Source organism: Lepidochelys olivacea, assembly GCF_965140295.1.
Source record: "Lepidochelys olivacea isolate rLepOli2 genome assembly, chromosome: 9".
NCBI lineage: Eukaryota > Metazoa > Chordata > Testudines > Cheloniidae > Lepidochelys > Lepidochelys olivacea.
In genome coordinates this window covers 84,095,918-84,119,507 of record NC_140419.1, presented here as the reverse complement: position 1 = coordinate 84,119,507, position 23,590 = coordinate 84,095,918, and the positions used below count along the sequence as shown (strand labels likewise).

General features: G+C 42.2%; 1 protein-coding gene across 1 annotated transcript in view; it reads right to left on the bottom strand.

The window, feature by feature from the left end:
* Positions 1-10,654: 10,654 nt before the first annotated feature.
* TRPC5 (transient receptor potential cation channel subfamily C member 5) overlaps positions 10,655-23,590 on the bottom strand; it is a 137,109-nt gene continuing 124,173 nt past the window's right edge. The window contains exons 8-11 of the mRNA XM_084639722.1: positions 15,468-15,674; positions 15,238-15,279; positions 13,099-13,188; positions 10,655-11,895 (exon numbers count right to left, since the gene is read on the bottom strand). Of these exons, the coding sequence (XP_084495848.1) occupies positions 11,161-11,895; positions 13,099-13,188; positions 15,238-15,279; positions 15,468-15,674 (1,074 nt within the window). The 3' untranslated portion in view covers positions 10,655-11,160. The remainder of the gene's footprint in view (positions 11,896-13,098; positions 13,189-15,237; positions 15,280-15,467; positions 15,675-23,590) is intronic.

Sequence of the window (23,590 nt, the reverse complement as noted above, 5' to 3'; positions counted from 1 at the left end):
TGTTATGTACATTTCACTTCATTTTTACATGTGTTTGCAAATGATAGAGTTTGCACTGCTGACAGAAAATAGGTAGGTAAAACTCTTTCTCTCCCCCCCTCCCCCCCCCCCCCCCCGGAGGCTGCTATTTAATGGCTAAATCCTGAGCCCTTGCTTAGATTTTACGCAGGCAAAATTCCTACTTAAGGGCAACAAGATTTTGACCAAAAGTTTAAAAAAACAAAATCCCCCCCACCTATTGTTTTTAATCCTCTGGAGTAAAATACCATTAAAATAAATGTTTAGATTCCAAACTGTTTCTATGATTAAACTCTGAGAAGATGCAATTGAATGATAAAGACATTGCAAAAATGTTTGGCAAAATAAGCCCATTCCCCTTGTGCCTGCTATGTAGGAAAATAGAATACTTAAACTTCCTTTACCATCCTTTCCCCTTCAACAGATCAGTCTATAGTTCCCAAACTATATCATATAAACAAATACAGCTTAGCTTTTAAATGAAACTGCACGCTACCCCCAAGTAGCTACACTTAAAAAAAGCCAAACCTCAAAAACAAAGAATTTTTCTCTAAATGGTCAAAAAGCATCTCCTCTGAATTTTGTTGGCTAAAGATATCACAGTGTTTTGTTAGCTGATTTTGTTAGGAGGGACAGTTCTCTGCATCATCTGTGTGTGTGTGAGAGAGAGAGCAACCACATCTTGTTGCTCTGTTCATGCCACTAGTGTGAAAGTAAAAGTGATGGAAAAAAGTATTCAGAAGTGGTCTCTGAAGACCGTTGGAGGTGCTCTTTTTTCATAGCTGCTGAACTGCTCACTAGAAATTGATCTCTGGAAGTTTTTCTGGAGATCACTTTCAAGGTGGTTTCTAACAAGTGAGTTCATGTTAGTTCTTTTTCCTCTCTTTTGCTTTGCACACCTTTAAAAATCAAAGGAAGATTGATAGTCCTTTATTCTCCAGAAAAACTAAGATCCTGAAAATAAGGATCCAGCACTTCCACCACATTTCAAACACCTCTTTAGATAAAAGACATTATCTTTTAAAAACATTTCTGCATCATGATTTGACTTGGAACATTAGCCACACCTATGGAAAAACACATTATGAATAAAAACACAAATTGATTTAACCTTGTACAAATGTTACTGGCTAAAACAGGGGAAAGAGTCTTAAACTAATTTGTACAGGATAGGGAATAATATAGCCAGATAATATAATATAAAAGGAGTAAAAATGCTTGTTTTGAATGGTTAGCACAAGCAAAAAAAAAAATCTTGTTTTAGTTCTGGGAAATGATTTATAGTAATTGGGTTTCATTTAACATGTTTAGTAAGCTACAGCCTATTTTGGTAACACTTTATTTTAGAAATTCCATCATTGAGTTTGTTTATTATTCACTGTAGACTCACTGATTCTAATTAATTTCTCCATTATGCATTTGAGAGTCACAGGTGCTTCCCTATGGGTGATTCTGCTTCAACATGCCAGTTACACTTGTGCTACCTCCCTCTATGACATAAGGCTACAATATATTGGTGAGATTTGATGTCCATTGAAACCCACTCTTGTGAGGAGGGGAAGGCATAAATTATACCTTGTCTATTTCAAAATTGGCCAAAGGCATTTTTTGTTAAACAATTTCTTTTAGTAATTCCAGGGTTTTAAAAATGGTTCAGACTTGTTTTTCCATGTGCCTAACCAAACCCATCTAAAACTAGTTTTTAAATGTAACATGCTAGTGGACTGGTGGAAATACTAATGTATTCATGTGGAAATCAGCCATGGAGACTGCTTAATGTCTAAAATTTACACTTGTGGCAATGCTAATGAGATAGGGATTAGCTACCATTTTGATACTGAACCAAATTCACCAACATTCAACCTTTTCCAGCTAACATTATATATAAAAATTTTTCCTTCTAGATTCTATTCTTGGAAATGCTGAAAAAGCATGAAAAGCAAAAAGCATTGCAATCCATCCCAAAGTAGGAAGTATTAGTAACCTCATGAAAATAGCTGGTTCTTGCACAATTTTCCAGTTCCGTCTGAAGCCCCACAAAGAAGTCAATGCTTATCCAAACTGCTGGGCACTTATCCAACTAAATCCAAATTCTAAGTCTTTTGCCATTTGCCCATTGGTATAATGCACTGCTCACTTCCCCATAAGAATTTACAGCACAATCCCAGTGTGAAATGGGCCAAATCTTAGTCCCTCTGCTCATTCAGTGTAATGGAATGCTAAACTGTATTGTACTATTCAGCCACTAGCTGACACGGTGTGTAAAATACCTTATTTAAAGCCAACCTTAGCCATACTTGGCAGACCATTGAAGGATCTTTAATGAACACATCTAATGTATATATAACCAAGCTCTGTAGCTAGTCCATATCTGGTACAGGAATATGACATGGTGGCAGAAGTAAACTAACAACAGAAAGAGAAGGAACAAAGGTTGCAGGATCTTATGAGCATGCCACTCTTCAGTGCCACAGAGAACTTCAGCTTTGTCCATTGTGAAGGTTTATTAGTCTGAAAACAATGTTTTGCAAGATTTTGCATGGCTACCAAGCTCCACAAAGAAGCTGGAGATGTACAGGTATCTTCTTTAATTTATGCTACACGGAGTATATCTTTAAATCTTTTGACTTTACTGAAGACAGTCACAGAGATGACTATGAAAGGGTTCTGGTGCTGTGTTTGATGTGTACTTTATACCCCAGAGAAATGTGGCTCATGAAAGACAGTATTTTCAACAGAGAATTCAAGAACCAGGGGGCAAGGTTGAATGTTTTATAAGAACATTACATACATTGGCTGAAAACTGTGATTCTGGGAATGTAAAATATGAAAATATCAGAGACAAGCTTGTTATTGGGTTAACATAAAAAAATCTTTCCCAACAGATACAATTAAAGAGAGACTGAACCCTAGCCACGGCTATGCAGATAGCAAAGCAGTCAGAATTAGTCAAACAACAGAACAAAAGGCAGGAGCAACTTGAGAAACCTGAAACTAGTTTAGAAACTGTAAACAGATACTGGAGTGTTAAGTTATAATCATAAAACCCCTGAGGCAAGGAGAGAGAACACCCAAGCCAAGAGGGACAAAATACAACGTACATGCACAAGATGTGGAACAAGTAATATCTCAAGAGATGACAGATGTCCAGGCAGAGGCACACAATGTAATAAATGCATGAAATATGGACATTTTGCAGCTGTTTGCTGCACCAAAGCAATCAGGGAGTGCTCATATTAGAGACAATCAAGATCCATTGTTCTGGGATGTGATGTCATATGTGATGATGGAGAGCCTGCCTGTAGAGTGAAACTAAATATTTATGGCAAGACTATTGACTTTAAAATTGCCTCAGGAGTTGATGTCATATTCATCTCAGAAGCACTTACAATCACCTTCAACCCCTCCCAGAGCTGAATTCATCTGACACAGCTGTGACTAGCCCTGGAGACATTCTGAACTGCAGGGCCCAGTTCATCACAGAAACAATTTACAAAGGCAAAAGTCTTGCATTCAGAGTGCATGTGATCAAAGGATCATAGATCAACAATCTTTTCAGCTTCAGTGGCAGCCAGGAGACTGAGAAAGGGATAGAGGAATTGATGATACTGGGCTTTTGAAAGGAGATCTAGTACAAATCAATTTAAGAGACAATGCTGAACCATATGTGTAGAAACATCTCTTCTAGAGATACCTTAGAAGAAACTAGCTGCAGATTTTGTGTGAATTCAAAGGACATGGTTACCTGATTGTCATGGACTATTTTTCCAGCGATATAGAAACAATGTACTTGAAAGACATGTCACAGTGTTATCGAGATACTGAAGTGCACTTTTACTCACTTCGGTATTCCAGAACAACTAGTGACAGACAACAGACCACAATTAACTGCAGCAGAATTTGTCTTTCCAAATTAAATATGATTTTGATCATATTACTAGCAATACCCACAAGCGAGTAGAGGCTGAGAGAGCTATACAGGCAGCCAAGAAAACACTACAGCAGGAAGATCCGTTCCTTGTTCTTCTGAGTTACAGATCTACACCAATAGCAGCTACTGGATGTAGTCCAGCACAACTCCTGATGGGAAGACAACTCAGAACTACTGTTCCAACTTTGGAAAAGAATCTGCCTCCAAAGTGGCCAGGCATGAAGAAAGTAGCCAAGTCAGATAAAAAGGCTAAAAGAGCGTATGAACATTTTTACCACAGACGTCTCTCAGAGAACTACTGGGTCTAAAACCTGGTGACACTTTATGTAAAATTGGATGGAGAAAAGGGATGGACAACTCCAGCTGTCATAAAGAAAAGGAATTCAGCAGTCCGATTATCTGTGATCAAGACTGACAGTGAAGAGTTCAACAGAAACCACTGACATCTCCAATTTGTTTCTCAGAAAGAGCAATCAACAAAACAAACTACAGATGGCAGAACAAGAACACAATGACTCAGGGATTCTTGACTGACCACAGCCAGTTGTTGCAGCTAATGGACAGCCAGATGACCAAGTTGTTTCATGTTCGGGTCATGTAATTAGAAAACCAGTACAATTAAGAGACACTTAACACTATCTTTTAAGTTCAGTACATATCAGTGTGATATTGTAAATGGTAGGCACGTAGAACTTAAAAGGGGAGTGTAATGGAATACTAAGATGTATTATACTGTTTAGCCACTAGGTGGTTCTCTGTGTAAACACCTTATTTAAAACTAAACTCAGCCATACCTGAAAGAACATTAAAAGATCTTATGATGAACATGTCTGGTGTGTATAACCAAGCTCTGTAGCTAGTCCATATCTGGTACAAGAACATAACAGTCTGCACTCAGATTAAAATCCTTTTGAAGTAGATTAGAACTTTTCCCTGAGTAAGGACTGCAGAATTTGGACCTAAGAGGGAAGCAAATAAAAATAGCCGCATGTAAGCTATGCCCATGCAAATCTATGGCCACATTTGGGAGTGGCGAAGGAAGAAAAAACATGAGTTCAGTGTAATGTATGTTATATAAACAACACTAGGAAACATTTCTAGCAGGGTAGGACCTGAATCTCTTCCCGCTGAAATAAATTGGTTTGCCATTGATATCACAAGGATCAGGATGGGGCTTCACTCACAACTTCTATGGGAGTTACACGACTTTTTGCTTGCACATAGTGATGTGCTACATCTCCTCATACAATTGTAAAGTGTAATTGTACGGTGGTTACACAATTCCCATACTACATGAGCATTCCCTTTTCCTGTGTGCTACCATACGTATCCCTATTGATTATGTTAACTCCATGTCAGTAATAGTGGTTTTCAGACACAGCTCCCATTGCCAGCAATGGGTAATGCATAAGACCATTCACTCTATGGGGTTAATTATATATGGTAAAAATTAACCTATTCCTGTTCAGATTGCTTGCCATGTGTACATGTAGTAATGCTAGACTGTACAGGAAGCCCTCTTGTTACGTGTCTAGTGCATTAACCAATTTTAATCTCTTTAAAATGTAAGGTTTTATTTATACACTAATTATATATCATTTATTTAAATATTACAAGTCTTAATATTTACATTTCTTTCTATTTCTGCTAAAAATATATTACATCGCATACCATTAGAAAAAGAATGTGGAACACAAATAAGTACAATAAAGTAACATTAAAGGTGAGACGTAATCCCATGAAAGCAAGGATGTTCAGAGTTTAGGCTACTAGGTGACCCTGCTCTTGGTACCTGTCAACTGCAGACATTTCCTAAAGCCTCCTGTCTGAAAAGCACACTATTTTTTGTTTGTGGAAAACTGTCACAGTTGACAGATAAAACCTTACCTGAATTAGTTGTAAGAAAATAAATGAAAATATTTTACTAACATTGTCTGCTTACTGTATATAGCGCCTTTAATCTGAGGATCTCAAAAGTGCTTACAAACATTAAATAATTAAGACTCACAGCCCCTCTCCCCTGCGAGGTAGGTAGATATATTATCCCTATTTTACAGATGGGGAAACTGAGGCATAAAGAAGTTAAGTGACTTGCCCAAGGTCACCTAGTGAATCAGTAGCAGAGGTGGGAATAGAACCCAGGTTTCATGACTCCTGGTCCTATGCTCTAACCACTAGATATGCTTCCTCTGTAGAGATCACTTATGTAAATAGTCAAGTATTTGTATATCTACTGATGTGTTGAATTAATTTAAAAATAGAACTATCTAAATAGAAGTCTGCAAAGGTGTCTTTACTTAATTTCCTGTTTCTGAAATGGGTTCCTTAATCTCTGACCTCAATATAAATACCTCAGTTTTACTTATACTACATGTTAAATGTAATTGTGTGCTTTTGTGATCATTGGTTCCTTTTTGAGAGTGTCTCTTTGAAGAGTTGGGAGATGTGTAATTTAGGAGCAATAGCTAAAGATCTTCAAAAAAGGGGGAAAATAATAAAGTAAATATTCTTAACTTTGAGTTTCTTTGCACATATTGAGCGTTAGTGTTGAAACACAAAGAATAAAGGTCAACCAGAGCTGTGAGTGCAGAACCGATGCGTGAAAAAAGATCTACCCCCTACTACAACTTTCCAAGGAAATTCTAAATTTTACCCTCAGCCACACCCATGGGCAATCTAGGGAACGAAAAATGTTTCAATGAATGTTTAAACTCTAAAATGTCTTTTCAACCAAACCAAAAAATTTAAATGGAAAAATCTTCATTTTGGTCAATGGTTTTGGCTTCTTTGACTCAATTTTTTTTTTACCAAAAACAATTTTTTCATAAGAAAATAACATTCTTTTACCAGTTTTCACTTTTGGTTTTTATTGAAGAAAAGATTTTTTCCTCAGGAAACTTACCATAAAAAGTAGTTGGCTTTTTAAAACTGGCTTTAGTACAACTAACTCCAAGGGGTCCTACTGCCATCACTGAAGAGAAGCTGGGCCTTTTGCTTTGGCTGGCAGGTAGGAGCAGTGTGAAAGTTTTGTAAATGCCCAGTAGGGTGCTTTATTCTTTATATAGGGTGGTTCTTTGTAATAAAAGAGTTGTGTTCAATAGAAAGGCTTGATGTAATTAGCTCTCAGTTAGGGAGTGAAAAATACCTAAGCCACAAAACAAATCCCCAGAAGACCTGGCCATGGTGGCGCAACATAGCTCTCACCCTCAATGTAACTTTACCATAGATCTTTGTGTACAGCACTCTCTTGTTATGTTAAAATGCATCGGTTCCTATCTGTAGGCACAGCAAGGCAAAACGTCTAATGCTGGTTTCACGGATGGGGTTTGTGTTGCCAGAAGTCACTATTGCATTCTGTTTATGCACTGCTACAGAGTGGTAACTAGCATTGTTTGATGTGTGAACTGGCTGACACAAGAATGCTGCAGTTGAACAACAGGCTGGAATCACGGCCAATAGCAGTGTGCTCACTGTCCTGATGGAAGTAAAACCCCTTTCACACTCAGAGAGCCATGAACCCTGATTGTAGCCTGGTCTCCTTGAGCTCAGCTGATAGAATCTGCATTTTTTTGACAGGTTTCAGAGTAACAGCCGTGTTAGTCTGTATTCGCAAAAAGAAAAGGAGTACTTGTGGCACCTTAGAGACTAACCAATTTATTTGAGCATTAATCTGCATTGCCATCCCAGTAGTGATTTTTATTCTTTCTTGCTAGCCAGGGAACAGCACTATGGCTGGCCAGCCCTGTTCAGAGTAAGATTCATAAACTACAAAGTGGGTAGGTGAAGCATGAAGTGATTTCAGACATCTCTGCCTCCAGCTAACTGCTCTTTCAAATGCTTGCATTCCTAGACAAATGCTCGGTCAGCTTGGTTTGTAAATTTTCAGAAGGTGCTGGTTCTGGGGTGTGGGGATGCTCCTTTCATTATTCCCTTCAATCCACCCTGAATACCATCCTGGTGCATAGCTGGCTTTAGGGTGGGAGTATGAAGGGAGGCTGGATTTGTTAATGAATGAGCAGCAACCTCCCTCTCAGCCTGGGAATTTGCACATTTTCGTTGTGCAATACCATGTCAGTGCTTTGTTCCCCCTCACAAGAAGAGAAAATGTAGGGTCAAAGATAATTCAAACCACCTTGTAAGCATGAGAGCCTGAAAGCTGTTGAGCTGATGGTGAAAAGTACTTTTCAACTTGACTAAACTGCAGGACAGGCTTAAATATTTAGGGCTGAATTATTGCATAGGGTTCAAGTAGCATGGCCAATGGAATTTGCAATCAGGGCCTCTACACCAGTGGCTCATCTTGCTGAAAACCAGAGCTGGCTTAGAGCCACAAAGTCCAGACTGAGTTGCATTGAAACTCTCCAGAAGGCTTGCGTGCTGAGACCCAAGGTTTTGTTTTGGCCCATAATAGCGATAGAGGCTAGCTGCGAATTTCAGATCTACATCTGTAATTTCCTGAAAGCTCTTGGGTCTAGGAGCTCAGATTTTTGGTTTCGGCTCCTCCAGATTGAGATGTGACCTCATTTGTAACATATGGGTGCCCAAATGAACCATCTGCCATAACAGCTTTCCTACTGGCAGAGAAACTGGTATTTAATAATCAGGCAAAATGTGTCATGCTTTGATGTTTGAGCTCCTCTTCCAATGTTAAAACAGGAAAGGAGCTAGTAACAGGGAGTCCCTGGAGCTCCAGCCACTTTTCATAAAAAATGTGTGTCACCCAACAGCAGGCTCAGACGTTTCCAGTGTTATTACAGTAAATCCTTCTCCAAACACAATCCACAGCCATGTGCTCTTAGGACCTGATCCTGGAAGTCTCAATTCCATTCCCTTCAGCAGGAACTGAGCTAGCTTAACACCTCATAGGATCAGAACCCTGAAGATCACTGCCCTGAGCTAACCAGGGTAGCTTTCTTTTAAGGAAATCTGTGCATCAAATCATGGGTGCCACTTAATCTGTCTGTCTTTCTCCTGGGGAGAATACATGCTGCCCCATGTGCTCTACTGAGCACCCTTCTTGAGCCACTACCCGCTGCACATTCAGGCCCTGATTTAAGCAAATCACTTAATACCCTTCTGAAGGTCTACTTCCACCATGATTCCTATAAGAAAGCTACTGACTGATAATGGCAAGGGAGAGAGGTGATTGGTGCTAGACTACATATCTCAGCAGCAACAACCAAGTAAGTTCTGTTATCAAGCACTGCGTTATCAGAATCACCACCTTCATCAACTGTAGGTTGTATTACATCCCTTCCCCTTTGTCTGTGTGTCTCCTTAAGACTGTGAAGCTGTTTGGGCCGGGGACAGTACCATCCTTTATGCTTATACAGTGCCTAGCACACGGTGGCACTACTGGAAACAAATAACAAGGGATAGATACGGCCGTGTTCCATTTTGGTTCATCTAGAATAGAAATTGCATGGGCAAAGTTCAAGCTGGTATTGCTTAGCCTGGTTTTAAGGAATGCAATTAATGAAACCAAGGAAGATGTTCTTTCTTAGAGCTTGATAGCACAGCAGGAGATCAGTTTTCTGCCTAAAACATTGTACCATCCAGGACTGAAAAATCTGTAGACAACAAAAAACGTAAGGCAGCACTAGAGATGGGCTCAAGACACAAAATTCAGATCTGAATTTCAAACAGCAAGAGATTCAGGGTGGCTCAGATGTGGGGCTTTGGTGCAATCCATTACAAAGACAAAGGAGCCATTTGTAAAATTCAGACGGCGGGTTGTAGTTCAAACACAGGCAGGGATGTTTGGATCCTCGATTGTGGTTCAGTCCCATCTTTATGCAGAGCCCTATAACTATGCCAGTCCGTCAATTTCTCTTTCAGTGTAAAAGGAGTACGTAACTCTACTTCTAATGAGAGGGCCAGTGGATTACTAAATAAATGTAGCCGATAAATGAAAAATGAGATAACTATAAGCAGAGCACATAACTTAACAGGTGATAGTAACTGGCTGATAAACTTCTCTCATTTCAGAAATAGTTTACATTGAGACTATAATGTACAACCTTAAAAACACACACAAATGAAATAATCAGAGGCTGTATTGCTTAAAAAAGAAAAAGGCCAGTTATAACTGGAAACCAGTTTGTCTCTTAGTCTCCAGTTAAGCTACTTTTCATTAGCTGGTACCATGGACCAGTGAATTGAGGAGAATGTGCAACATACAGCAGGAGTGGCTTGAGCAGGGGTCCATGGGTTCAACTGCACTCACGGAAATCAGGCCCAGATGAACTGGGATGCACTGAGTGCAGTTTTTCAGGGCCCCCATCTCAGGTTTGGCCCTGCTGCTCGTCCTTTGTAATGGAGGGGCGAATGGGACAAATTTGAGTCGGGGGTGGTGTGATCTGGTCCACAGGTTCACAGAACCATTCGGATTTTGTGCCTGCCATTGATAGTACAGGGAGTGACTCACCCACCCTGGCCAAATCCAGATCTCACTTTGGATGACGCCCAAGGTGACTGGGTCAGGGATACCGCTCCCACCAGCAGCGGGCTGGAGTTCAAGGAGAGGCTGGACCAGTCCCCAGACTGCATACAGGGCAAAGGCCCCTAGTCCCCATGGAGACGGAAACAACCCCCTAGGCCTGGGCCCTCTTTGACCTCCCCCATTCCTGACCCCTCCCCGGGCCCATTTGACTCCTGATCTCCTCCCCACCTCCCATCCCTGCAGGAAGAGCAGCAACCCTCAAAGGCCTGGCCCACTATGATCCTTCTTCTGTCTCCCACCCAATCCCTGCACCCATTGAATCAGGGGGTAATATCTGACTGACATCCAGTGAACAACCAGATAGTTTGGATTAGGAAAGAAACTGTACAGGTCTTTTACTCTGCCACCAAAACGTCTGAGGTTTATGGGAGCTGAAGCTTCGATCTGCATCAATAAAAGAACCTTGGGATTTACAGTAAGCGCACACAGGCTAAGCATAGCAATTGGTAGGGAACATCAGTCTGCCCTCTGCTGCTAAGTATTGAACATCCTTAAAATGGGCCCAAACTGGTAAATAGTTCAGCATCAGTGAGTGTAAAAAAAGCAAATAAAAAAATGTGGTAAAGGTGGCTATAAAACAGGCTAACATAACTAGAGTTCTACACCCGATGCTAGGGACCGAAAGGGAATCCTGACTCTGAATCATCGGTGATAGCAAACAATTACAAATATTTAGCTACGTTCTATAGCAGGTGTTTAATAGCTTTACTTATAGCCGAGTTGTAATATGATCTTCCTGCCCATCTTTCCACTGGTTTATAAGCAAGTCACAGGTCTCTCCCCATGAGTCAAACACATCCTCGGTGGAGTCTATAAGTTTGGAATTAGAGGAGCAAATATTGGAAGCACAGTGAAGAGAGCTGGTACAAACCATAGGGCATTCCTTGCTCTGTCCTGTAAGTCTCATGTTCCCACTGTAGTCCACCTCATTGAGGTTAATTTCACTTTTGGAACAGTTCTCTTCTCTCTCTTTTTCGATCTGAGAATATTTCATGTCTTGCCACATGTAATGCGGCTGAATAACTCCGTCTGAAATAGTGTACATAGGCTCTGAATTTGGTTCAGGCACATGGCCATTCATCTTAGAGAATAGGAGACCCAGCCTCTTGAAAGACTCTTTCTTGGAGCTCGAAAGCCTCTGAACCCTATTCCCATTTCGGACGAAAGAGCGCTTATTTATTCCGTTGCTTTTTGGCTTCTCTTCCACAATTTCGATCCCCGACATAGTTTTAATCAGAGCGGACACATTGAAATCTTTTTTCTTGTTGGCTATATTGAAAGAAACACTCTTGGCTTTAGCTTTTTCTCCAGAACTATCCTCGTTGTTTTCATCCTTTTGGGAGACCTCTGTGCTGCTAGTAGAATAACTTCTCCTCTGGGGTTTCCTGTTTCCCAAGAGGTCAAGGACTTCATAGCGAAAGCTAGATATGTCCTGCTTTAATTCCTAAGGCAAGAGGGAAAATGAGTTACACTCAGAAGCTTCATCTGGGACATGAACGAATGATTGTATTCCCCTGAGAGGAGTGTTCAAAGTTATGCAAATGTCTGATACCAAATCACTATGTACAAGAATACCGGATAAATCTTTCATTATTCAGTGGCTGAAGGAACATTTTAGTAATTCTGTGCCTAGAGAGAGAACCTCTCTATGTCTCTAACGGCTACTAGGCCAGCCCTCTTGACACCAAGAAAAAAAAGGAATCATTATTTTTTAAAAACCTAATGAAGATGTTCATGCAAGGGGTGAATGGGGGAGAGGGGGCTCTGCTGAAATTTACAAACATTAATGTGACTCTGTCTTAGTTGATGGGCCCCACATTTTAACTTAGGTGACAAATGTCACCTAAAAGCTCTTTGGGGCTGACTCCCCTAGAAACTCAGGCATACTAAGGAAATGACATTGCCTATCTGTCACACACATGCTGTAATGTTTAATCTGTTGATTATCATCTAAGTCTGTCTCTTCATGGCTGCCTTTGATTGGTCTGCTACCTTGCATAATTATATTCCTTGCCACTGGTGTTATTATTCATGCACACAATCTTTGGTCTTATCTAGACTAGCATTTAAAGATGTGATGTTAAATGAAGTTAGCTCAATCTGATTAACACCTTCTAAAATCCTAGTCCAGACAAACCGATTGTACTTTAGAACATGCTAAACTGCTAAAGCCTAGACGGAACCAGAGGGTGGCAGGGACCCTGCCTGCTCACAAGAATGCACATAGACATACATGTCACAGGTATGCTCAGCACAAATAATACTGAATAATCCTTTCATCAGTAGCTCTCAAAGTGCTTTACAAAGGAGGAGGCATCACTTAGGCCATGTCTACACTACCCACCGGATCAGTGGGTAGTGATCGATCCCCGATCGCTCTGCCGTCAACTCTGGAACTCCACCACGGCGAGAGGCGGAAGCGGAGTCGACGGGGGAGCGGCGGCCGTTGATTCCGCGCTGCGAGGACGCGAAGTAAGTGATTCTAAGTCGATCTAAGATAGGTCGACTTCAGCTACGCTATTCTCGTAGCTGAAGTTGCATATCTTAGATCGATCCTTCCCACTCCTCCCCCCCAGTGTAGACCAGGCCTTAGTGTAGCAAAAGGAATTGTTATGAGAGGCAACTGTATTACAGAAAAATGGATTACCTTAAAATTTTCTTCAGTTAATCCCTCGTTGGTTTTGGAATTTCGTATCATTGCTGCAACATATCTTTTCACTAGATTTCTGATCACTTCCTGAAACATAAAAGAACATGAATGATTCAGCTACCTACTTATCGAGGCCAAACAGTGCAGTCTCATTGCGTTTTCACTGTCTGTGATGTCTCTGTCCCACTGTTTGCGGAGTCACAGACCTGCCTTTGGTGTTGAAAAATGGGGTATGTTCTTTCAAAATAATGAAGCATTATAAAGAGTTATAGATCTTGCATCTTGAAAGTTCAGAGTTAAGCATAAGTCAAAGTCCTGTACTAGTGTTGTGTGTATGTAACAATGCTTGTGTGAGAAGAGAATTCATGTCTCAGCCTTCTTAATTTGACACATAACTTCAAGCCACTTAACTTATCTGCCTTGCTTTCCCCATTTGTAATATAAGGATAATTACTCACATTGTGGGGATAATATGAGTCTTAATTGGTTAAAGAATGTCAAGTGCTTTTAAAGTTTCAGTACAAGTCTCATATATTTGCCAGGTATTATGGAACTGTTAAATATGACACTTGGAGATTTGTTTTCCCCACACTCATGAGTCATGGACATCTCCATAGCTAAACAAATACATCTGCTGAAGAACAGCCAAAACTAGATGGATTCATTTAGAGCCACATTAGCCCACCTGGATATAAACTGGGGTCCCATTGAAGTAAATGGGAACCATGGACATCTACCCAAGGGCATAGTCTATCCTGAGGGTAATCAGTCTAACATATATTAAGGGCTCCATCCTGCAAGGCTCCCAGACCTTGAGCACCTATTGCTGGTATTGGGATCTAAGCATGCTCTTCACTTCACAGGATAAGCTCTTAGTGACTTGCCCCAGGTCTCTGACTCCTTCTGTGGTCCTGGGCTATTCAATTCAGACTGAATTTTTGGTGGGAAGAGATCCATTTGTGCAAGTAAACGTATGTGCTCGTTTGCCCCTGCCTTTGTGCATGTCATTGCTATAATTACACAGGCAAATTGTTTTTTAGACCCTGTAGATGTGTTCACAAACATAGGTGTGCAATTGCGCACACATTTTTCAGCATGGCAGTAGGCCTCTTCCCACTACAAATGTTGCCCTCAACCTCTCTGTGTCTGTAAGTGGAGAGAGTAAATCTATGATGCATGTCCTCAGGCAGATTGTCAAGGTGAATTATTTAGGGCAGGATGTTCAAAGGAAGCCTTAACTCCCGGGGCATCTTTGAAAATCCTCTTTGTCAACAGCCCAGTGAAGTCAAAAAGCTCTGAGAACTACATTTTCAGGCTGGCTGTGGATCCCTTGTCTTTGTGGTGCCCAGATTAAGACATATAAGCGAGGCCCGAGTTTCAGAAAAGTACCAAATGCCTGTTTTCTGAAAACAAAGCCCCTTTAAGGTGTCTCAATTTTAGACACCTAAAAATTGAAGCACCCAAAATCATTGGTCACTTGTGAAAATGTAGGCCAGATGTACTATATAACAACATTCAGGGGGATTTATTATTATTATTATTATTATTGTTTTTCCTTCCAGAATACTGGTATAATGCATTCAATTGGGTTCAAGCAACTGGTATTGTAAATACAGATTCATCCTGTTATAAGCTGTATCTGATGAACTCTTGAACCTGGGCAGGAAGACTAAATAGAAGCTACAAAAGTCTTTTCAGCAGAAGAAAACATTCCTCTCATCTGAGCCTTCCTCAGTCATAAAAATACTCCAATTGTTCCTTATTTGTGATGAATCTAGGAATTCATTGCAAAAATAAGGCTAAGCTTTTTGACTTTTTAAAGCAGCAATTTTGATGAGGATTTCACTTCACCACGTTCCCAGACATGAAATCTTGGCTCCACTGAAGTCAACGGGAATTTCACCCAGCTTTTGCACTGTATGTGAAGAGGTGAAAGGCCACAAGTGAGCCGCGGAGCCAAACCACATAGACCGTTTGGAAGAAGCCATGCATATTTTATTGCAAAATGAGCAGAAACCTCTTAGAGCTTGCACATGTGTCAAAATATATTACAGCACTTTGCAGCCAGCAAGGCGTCACGAATCAAGCACGAGCAAGAAATAGGCAATAAATGACTTAATGAACTAGAGGCTTTACCTGGTAATGTTGATTCTGAATCAGGTTGTCAGCGTGCCGTTCCTGCAATTAAATAGGTACAAGTATATTACATGGGGATCAGTCACGTCTCCATGTCTCCTGCTGGCTCGCTAGAAGCTGTGGCCCAGCAGTAGCCCACTACTAAAAGCAAAGGGATACTGGAATCTGTGAGCCTGAATTAATTAATAATACTCTGGGCAAATGAAATACTCAAATATAAGGCTCCTTACTGTGAATGTTTTTAGGTTTTCATGCCTCTTCTGTTCATCCTCAGAGTCCATGTCTGGGCACAGTTGCTTGTGGATCCACTTGCAAAGGTACCAGATTGACTTGGGACTTGGGATAATATTAAATGGAGGTGGCAGAGTGCCACCTTCATCAAAGTAACTCATCCACAGCTTTGTCCGGGCAAACTTCCACTCAATGTCCGCGTGGTCCTGGGAAAGATGGAAACAAAATGGTACTAGCTTCAGGCAAGCTGCGTTAGAGGGTGCATTGACACCCACTGGATATGTATCAGCTTAGAGGTTGAGCCCTGTGAGAAGATATCTGTATTAATGCACAGGTGCTGAAGGGGGTCTCACATGATGAATGAGAGACAACTTCAGTTCCTCTATAGCCCTTGTCCATGTACATACAAAATTGGCATGAAATGTAGCACAATACTGAAAAAGGCCGCAACACCAACATTGAGTGAAACGTTTCAGAGTAACAGCCGTGTTAGTCTGTATTTGCAAAAAGAAAAGGAGGTGCCACAAGTACTCCTTTTCTTTTTAGTGAAAAGTGTTTCCCATGTCAAAACCTGGGTTTGTCATTTAAGATTTGTCCTGCCACTATTAATGGTTTCATTGACACCTAAAGCTGAGCAAGGAAAGCCATTCCTTAGGCTGAGTTAGCACCAGTGAAGTCATCAACTATGAGAGGAGAAAAAAGAATTTTTCAACTCTTCTTTTCAAACATCATTGGTTTTTCTTTCCTAGTCTGCAGGTGTATTCAGATACTTCTCTGGGAAAGGATCTTAAGTAGTTGTGTTTTGTTTTTAAAGCTACTCTTATTTTAGCTCTTATAAATTTTAGATAAAATAAAATCAATCTTGATAAAAAGGATACATTTTATTCTGCACTAGAATTGAAACTTGGAGTCTGCATCATACTTATGCATGTTAAAAACACAATTAGATGCATTTTGCCTATTTTTCCATTTTCCTCCTCATTGGAATAGTTCACATGCATCTAGTGCATTACATCCAAAGACCTCAAAGCGCTCTACAAAGATGGGTAAGTTATTAGCCATGTTTTCCTGCTGCACAGAGACGTGACCTGACTGGCCCAAGGTCACAATCAAGAATCAGGACCCCACTTTGCTGGGTACTGTATTAACACATAACACAAAGATGATTCCTGAGCCAAAGAGCTTAAAATCTAAGTCTGTGAAATGTCTATCCATAAAAGGAGTTTGGAAGCATTGTTTCCTGTCTATGGTAACAAATCTCACATTATCTACAGAGAGACGTGTCTGACTTCAGCCAGGATTTATAGACACCCTCCAGCTTTTCAAACTGATCATGTGCTATGTCTTTTGTATTTTAATTTAAAAAGTGTCACTGTTTCCGATGCTATGTAGAAATCATACTACGGGGCACAAAAGGAAGAAATTGCTTGAGTCCTTCGATCAGAACTGTACACAATACAGCTTACAACGTACTCTGAATTGCAATGGTGAGGATGTACATTATGTATTGTTATCCACACAGGGTACAGCACTGGGCTGAGAGCTGTGACACTGAAGCTGTTTGGCTGTTTAGCATTTTTAGCATGTTTAGCATGCCTGACATCAGGTGACAATATGGCCCCAGTCACGCTGTGCTGGGAGGGGCAGCCATGGGATTTTCTGCTTGTGTAGCCATTCCCAGTAAGGGCGGAGTCTGCAAACCCATCAGACTGACCACTGGAGGCAACGTGTAGGGTGAGGCGATGTGTTTGGTTGCATGTGAGCATGTTTGTAATAAGCATTAACTAACCGCAGCGATGCTGGCTAAGCTTCCACCTACACTATGAAAATGGGCACATTGGGTTCTTGGCTACATGGCATTGCCCTGACCTGGTTAAAATACAACCAGGTCTTGCCAGTTGAGATGGAACAGAACCATGTTTTGATTACATATCCACATCATGCTACTGCTCTGGACTTCAATAGGGCTGCAGCATAAATCAGGAACACGTTCAGTTCAGCCCACACAGGAAGCATGTCAGATCCGCACCACACTGCAGCAGGGGCGCTGAGAACCATTGAACCAAACTGCAAACCCCATATATGATGGAAACCACTTCAAGCCGGAGGTGCGGCAGCACCCCCAGCATCCCTATTTCCAGCAGCTATGCACTGTAGCCAGGTTTTCCGCAGTGGTAGCTTTCTAAACATAGGCAGGATCATAGAGGCAGTTTGCCTTGCCCTTTGGTCTATGTTACATTTTGGCCGGATCCTCTGGACAGGAGTAACAATAAGTAGCACAGACAGGCATTAAAAGAAACAGCATCTGAACTTACCAGACAGCTGGAGCCGAGATATATGCAGCCTCATGAAAGCTTTGTAGGCAGCCTTCTCCCAGGGAATCTACTGGAGCTGTGCAGGAGGGTTGCCAGAAGGCAACCATGCCCACATAACCCTGGCTACTACAATAGCCAAGAAAGATTTCTCTTCCTCGCTGTCCAGAAGGGATACAATATCCGGAGCGCAGAGATGCTAGGAACAGCTGCCTGAGCAATGCTAAGCAATACTTTTAAATGGCTACCGTTTCCTGGGGAAATAAACTTTGCACCGTGTGAAGATGAATTTTAAACGCAAGACAAACTTTGGGAAAGGAAAGGCGGGAGAGACTCCTTTGCCCAGCCGCACACAGCTCAGCCTGACATCCCAAGTAGCACAGATACACTGCACCTTCAATGTGCAACATTTTGTTATATGTTTGCAAAACTTGCATGGTGATACATAATCCCCACCCCAGCAAAACTCAGCTAACCTTACACTTCTAAACGTACTAGACGTACACTTCTAAAATCATCCCAAGTGGTCTTTTATTAGCCTTTTTATCCATGCAGCTGATCCCAGGTAATTTAGGAAATATAGCAATGTGGTAGGATCCTAGAAGGATAAAGAGCTAGCAAGTCTTTATTTATTGTTGGACAACTGCTTTGCCCAATGTTATACTTTAGTCCAGGCACTGAAGTGTTAGTTATTTCACAGAGCAGGCACATGGATGGAGTTGAAGTCCATGAAAGTTGCTGTTTTCCTGTGGACTAGAAGAGACCAAAGTGATATGTTGTTGCAACTGCTATTCTAATTTGCCTCTATGTTTTCCTAGTTCAGAGACAGGAATGGGAAAAGAGACTAGCTTCAGAGATACTAGAGAGCAGGCTGTCAGAAACTGCTGATCAATTTGTGCCCTGTAATGGAAGATTTGATAGCCCTTGACTAGGTTATCCTAGTTTGTGTCATTGCAATTTCTATTCTTATTCATGTGTCTAATTTTCTTCAGTGTCACTAAATTAGTTGTTTCAATAATGTTCTGCAGTTGCAAGTTGCACAGGTTAGTCATCTGTTGTACAGAGAAGTATTTCCTGATTCACAAACCCAAGTCACTTTTGCTACAGCTTCTGGCTCTTCCCTTGTACTACTTTCTTGCTCCTTGTGGGACAATCAAATCTTCTGCCCCCTGGTTCATCAGCATTCAAAATAAACACAAAAATGGCTAGAAGATGGGATCATTCTGCATTTTTGTTGTCCATTTTTAATGGCCTTCTGTATAGTCTGAATATGACCTTTGAATTTATATGTAACTTAAGTGTTTACATTCCATCCAGGGATTGGCAGAGAGCTCTCTCTTTCACTCTCTCTCTCTCTCTCACACACACACAGATCAAAGACCACAATTGCCTGCTGTGGCTTGCAAGGTCTGATAGAGTAGCAGAGCGTGGCCAGCTGTGTGAATTGGTGGTACATAATTTCCTCCAGCATGTTATAAAAAGGCGGTACGCTGGCTGGAGGAGCTAGTTGGTAGTGGGAGATAAGTGGTTGCTGCAGGAAAGAGTTATTAGGAAGGAGGCAAACTGCTAGTTTTTTGTTGTTGTTTTGTTGAAGGTGGGGGTATTTAACCAAACTGACATTTTGTCTGAATTAAGCCTTTTTGATTTCTCCATTTCAGACCAGAATAGGGCCTGGGGTGTGTGGGGGTGTATGTGTGTGCAGGGTGTGGTGTGGGTGTAAAGTTTTGGGGTAATTTTGCGTGGCCCCTGTAAAGCTAAATGCACTCATCTCTTGGGCTTGGAGAACCCTGGTCCCAAATCCATTGGAGCTTCACCTGATTTGTCACACACATGCAACTCTAGTAGGATTTCTTTTAAAAAGACAAACAACTTGCTAAAATCTGACCCAGATTATTCAATCGTGTCCTCATTTGCTGCTGTGAATTCCCCGGAGATTCCAAATCAGGCTTGTTTCAGTTATTTGCACAGCTGTTTTGAGAACCTGAATGATGAGGGCAAACCTAGTTTGGGGGTAGTTTTACACTGGGAATGTGCAATGGAAAGGCTATTTAGTTTTACTGAGAACATTTGTGTGTGCCAGGGAACTACCCTTTCCTCCTTCACATCCCTCCTTAGAACACAGGCCAGAGGCAAAGTTGTTCAGTGATCACCCACCACAAAGCAAAGTGTTTTTTAAAAAGTAATCTGTCCTGCTCTGAGTTTTGTGCTTCCCTGATCACTCGGTGCATTATAGGCCAAACTCATTCCTGCAGCTGCAGCATCAATGCAGCTACCTCAGGGATGAACATGGCCCCGTGTATTCGACTTTGTGGTCAGCTCAGCTTTGAGTGTGAATTCCTCAGGGAAGGGACTGTAGCTTTCTGTGTGTTGTACCGGGCTCAGACCACAATGGGCATTTAACGAGTAATAAAAAACCCCTAATACGACTAGTTGATAGCATTTCTTTGAGATGTGTGTTTATGTGAGGGAGAAGAGTGCTGCCGTTTCACAGAGGAATATTAAAAGAGAGCAAATTGAATAAAATGTCGCTCTCGGTAGCATCAGTCATATTCCAGGTATCGCAACAAACCACTTAATGCAACCTGTGGTGACTGTAGATAACAGGAGTATTCTGTATTTAGCACTGACAGCTCATCCAAGTTCTGGCATTGTCAGGGCTGCCCAGAGGATTCAGGGGGCCTGGGGTCTTCGGCGGCAGGGGTCCTTCCGCTCCGGGTCTTCAGGGCACTTCGCTGAAGACATGGAGCGGAAGGACCCCCCGCCGCCGAATTGCTGCCGAAGACCCGGAGCAGAAGAAGCGGCAGCAGGTCCTTTACTCCAGGTGTGTTCGGCTGCACTGAAGGACCCGCCACCGAAAATTCTAGTGGGGGCCCCTGAAAACTCTCGTGGGGGCCCCTGCGGGGCCTGGGGCAAATTGCCCCACTTGTCCGCCCCTCTGGGCGGCCCTAGGCATTGTCCCCACTTCTACTGAGAGAGAGAGGGGAGGTTGGCCAGAATATGAAGCTTATCCCCTAATCTTTCATCACAGCCAGGCAGAGCAGAGAACTGACCATGTTGGGCCACGTTCAGCAGGCACCCCTCTAGTGGAGGTGCTGCACCTCCCCCACCTCACACGGCAATCTCAGCCTGGGCTAGGAGCTCAGGTCGTGCTGGGACCCAGGCCACGCTCACCCCCATGTGGACATCCTACTCACTGGACTGGGCGGACTCTGATTTCCAGCTCCTTCGTCATCTTTAGATGATTGCTTTTTCAACAACACTGATCATTTTCCTATGAAAATCCATCCACTAGTTCCACATGTGCTCTGCAACATGCCCTTGTTGCCATGGCAATTCTGTATTCGTATCAAGATTAGATTTCACTGCCCTTTCTGTAGGTTCCACGTCTGGGCCACTTCCCCCATCCTCCCTCCAGGTTATCACTCGCTGTTGTAGCCTTAGCACATTTTAGCTCTTCTGGCTGAGTCAAAACCGCTTAGCCCAGTCAGCCCCCAAAAACACAGGGCAAGGCACCCAGATTCTTTTTTCTTCCAAAGAAATGTTATCAGTATCCATTGCAATGAGGCTACACAGTAGTGTCTGCATAATCGTTTGGCAAATCCCTGCCAGTTGAAGGGATAATTAATCTTGCCCAGAGATCCCCATGTGGAATTGCTGCAACCATCTCATTTTTGTGGCCATGAGGATTTTCTAATTCAATAGCAGTGCTGGATTCGCAGATGTGCCAGATCTGAAATAATTACCTACTACACTAATTATCCAGCATAATTCAAGCACTAATCTCAAGCTTTATCGCTGGGTAGAAAACCTGTTATTTACATTTTTAAAAATGTTTTATAAAGATTCCCATTACCATCTCCCCTCCCCAGCCACATGGTTTGAATCATGCTTTGCCAAATGATTGGTCTGATCCTTAGCTGGTACAAATTTGGCATTGATCCATCAATGGAAGTCTGTCTTATCTAGCTATCTTAAGTGGCCCCATTAACATGCTATCTGAGCACCTCACAAACTTTCAGGTATTTATCATCACAACTCTTCTGGGAGGTAGGAAAGTGCTTTTATTTCCATGTTACAGATGAGGCCCAGATCCACAAAGGCATCTAAACTCCAGATTTGGTTACCTACGTCCCACGTTTGGCTCCACTGCAATCCACAAAACTCCCACTAAACCCTATAGGTGCTGATTCACTTGGTGCCTATGTTTTCAAGGCAGAAGTTCCTTAGGTGCCTCTGGGCATGTGGACAGCTGCTGCACTCTAGGCATCTGGACACCTGTCTTCCACCTAAGCCTGGGGCGGCAGGTGCCCATTCATGGATCACTAAGCAGATATAGGCACCTAAGTCCAGGCCATAGGGAGGCACCTATCCCTGACATACACCCTCTGTCATTGGCAGCTCTCATTGGCTAGTTTAGGTGGCTCCCCGCCTAGCATGCTGGCTAACACACCTATCTCTCTCCTTTCATTGTATAATGAGACTAGATGCTTAACTCGGGCTTTGTCAATCTCAGCAGCGTTCCTGTGAGTTTCTAGGTGCTGCAATGCTGAGTCTTGCAAGACCTAGGCCCCTTTGTGGATGTGGACCAAAGAAACCAAGTGACTTGCGCAGGGTTGCCCCAGTTTCCCAAGTTCCAGGCTAGTGGCCTAATCACAGCACCACCTTCCCTCTAGAGCGATTCCAAATGTACACCCGCTGAAGATCTTGTAGGACTAGGTCAAATTTACACCCGCTGAAGATCTTGTGGGACTAGATCAAGTCAGGCTACGTCAGCACATTGCGTCACGTTATGTCATTTCACTCGTCAAGATGAAACAAATGAGCCTGTGGCAGCATGTCAGTACAACCCATCAGCTTCTCAGCACACGGGCCGTCAAGCACTCCGACATCTTCAAACTTAATTTTACTGTACATACAACAATGAATCCCCACGAACTTCATCCGCTCCCTGCTAGGCTGAGGTGCATGAGTGTCATTGCTCCCATTTTTCTGACAAGGGGAAGAAAATGTGTTCCAAGAACACGCACCTTTCTGCAGAAAAGGAGAGAGATCGTTATTAATCTAGCCTCTTCCTGTTCAGCCCCAAAAGGCTCTGTGTGCTGCTCCCATATGTTGTTATACAGCAGCAGCTAGTGGGCTAAGTTGGAATCAGGCTGTTGCCTGGCAGGGATAGCTGTCTGCTTGTGACAACACCCTTTGCTTGAGTATATCACAGGGAAGGTGCAAAGTGGTTCCCCCTACCCACAGGGGCCATTAGCAATTACAATTCCTGCACCCTGAATGTAGAAGGACTGCTCTCTGCTAGTGCCCCAAGAAGCACCAGACTCCTCAACAGATCACTGAGAAGGTGTGGCATCACACAACCACCAACACAGGTCTGAGTCTACTAGACCCAATCCAGCCCTCAGTTCGGGGGACAGAAATAGCACTGCTCGTGTGTTAAGCTGCCTAGTCATAAAATAAAATGGAAGCCATCTTCAGTATAAGTCCTACATTTGAAGGTACCTAAAATTCTGCCAAGGATTTAGCATGAGTCTAATTGCAGCTTATTATTAACGACATGTCTGCCTCAGTCATACGTCACTGCCTGGAAAGGCAATTGTTGCTATGAACATGTCCATCAATTATCAATATTTATTGCAAGTGCCTTGGGGGATTACAGTGCCACGCACAAAGTCGGTGCCCAGTAATTAAGAAGAAGAACTAAGTTTTTCTGTTTCACTGATCAGTCTTTCATAGAAATGGATGTGTCCATTTGGCAAGTCGGCTGATTTTGCCAACTTAAGGGAAGCGTTTGGTGTATGTTTGGA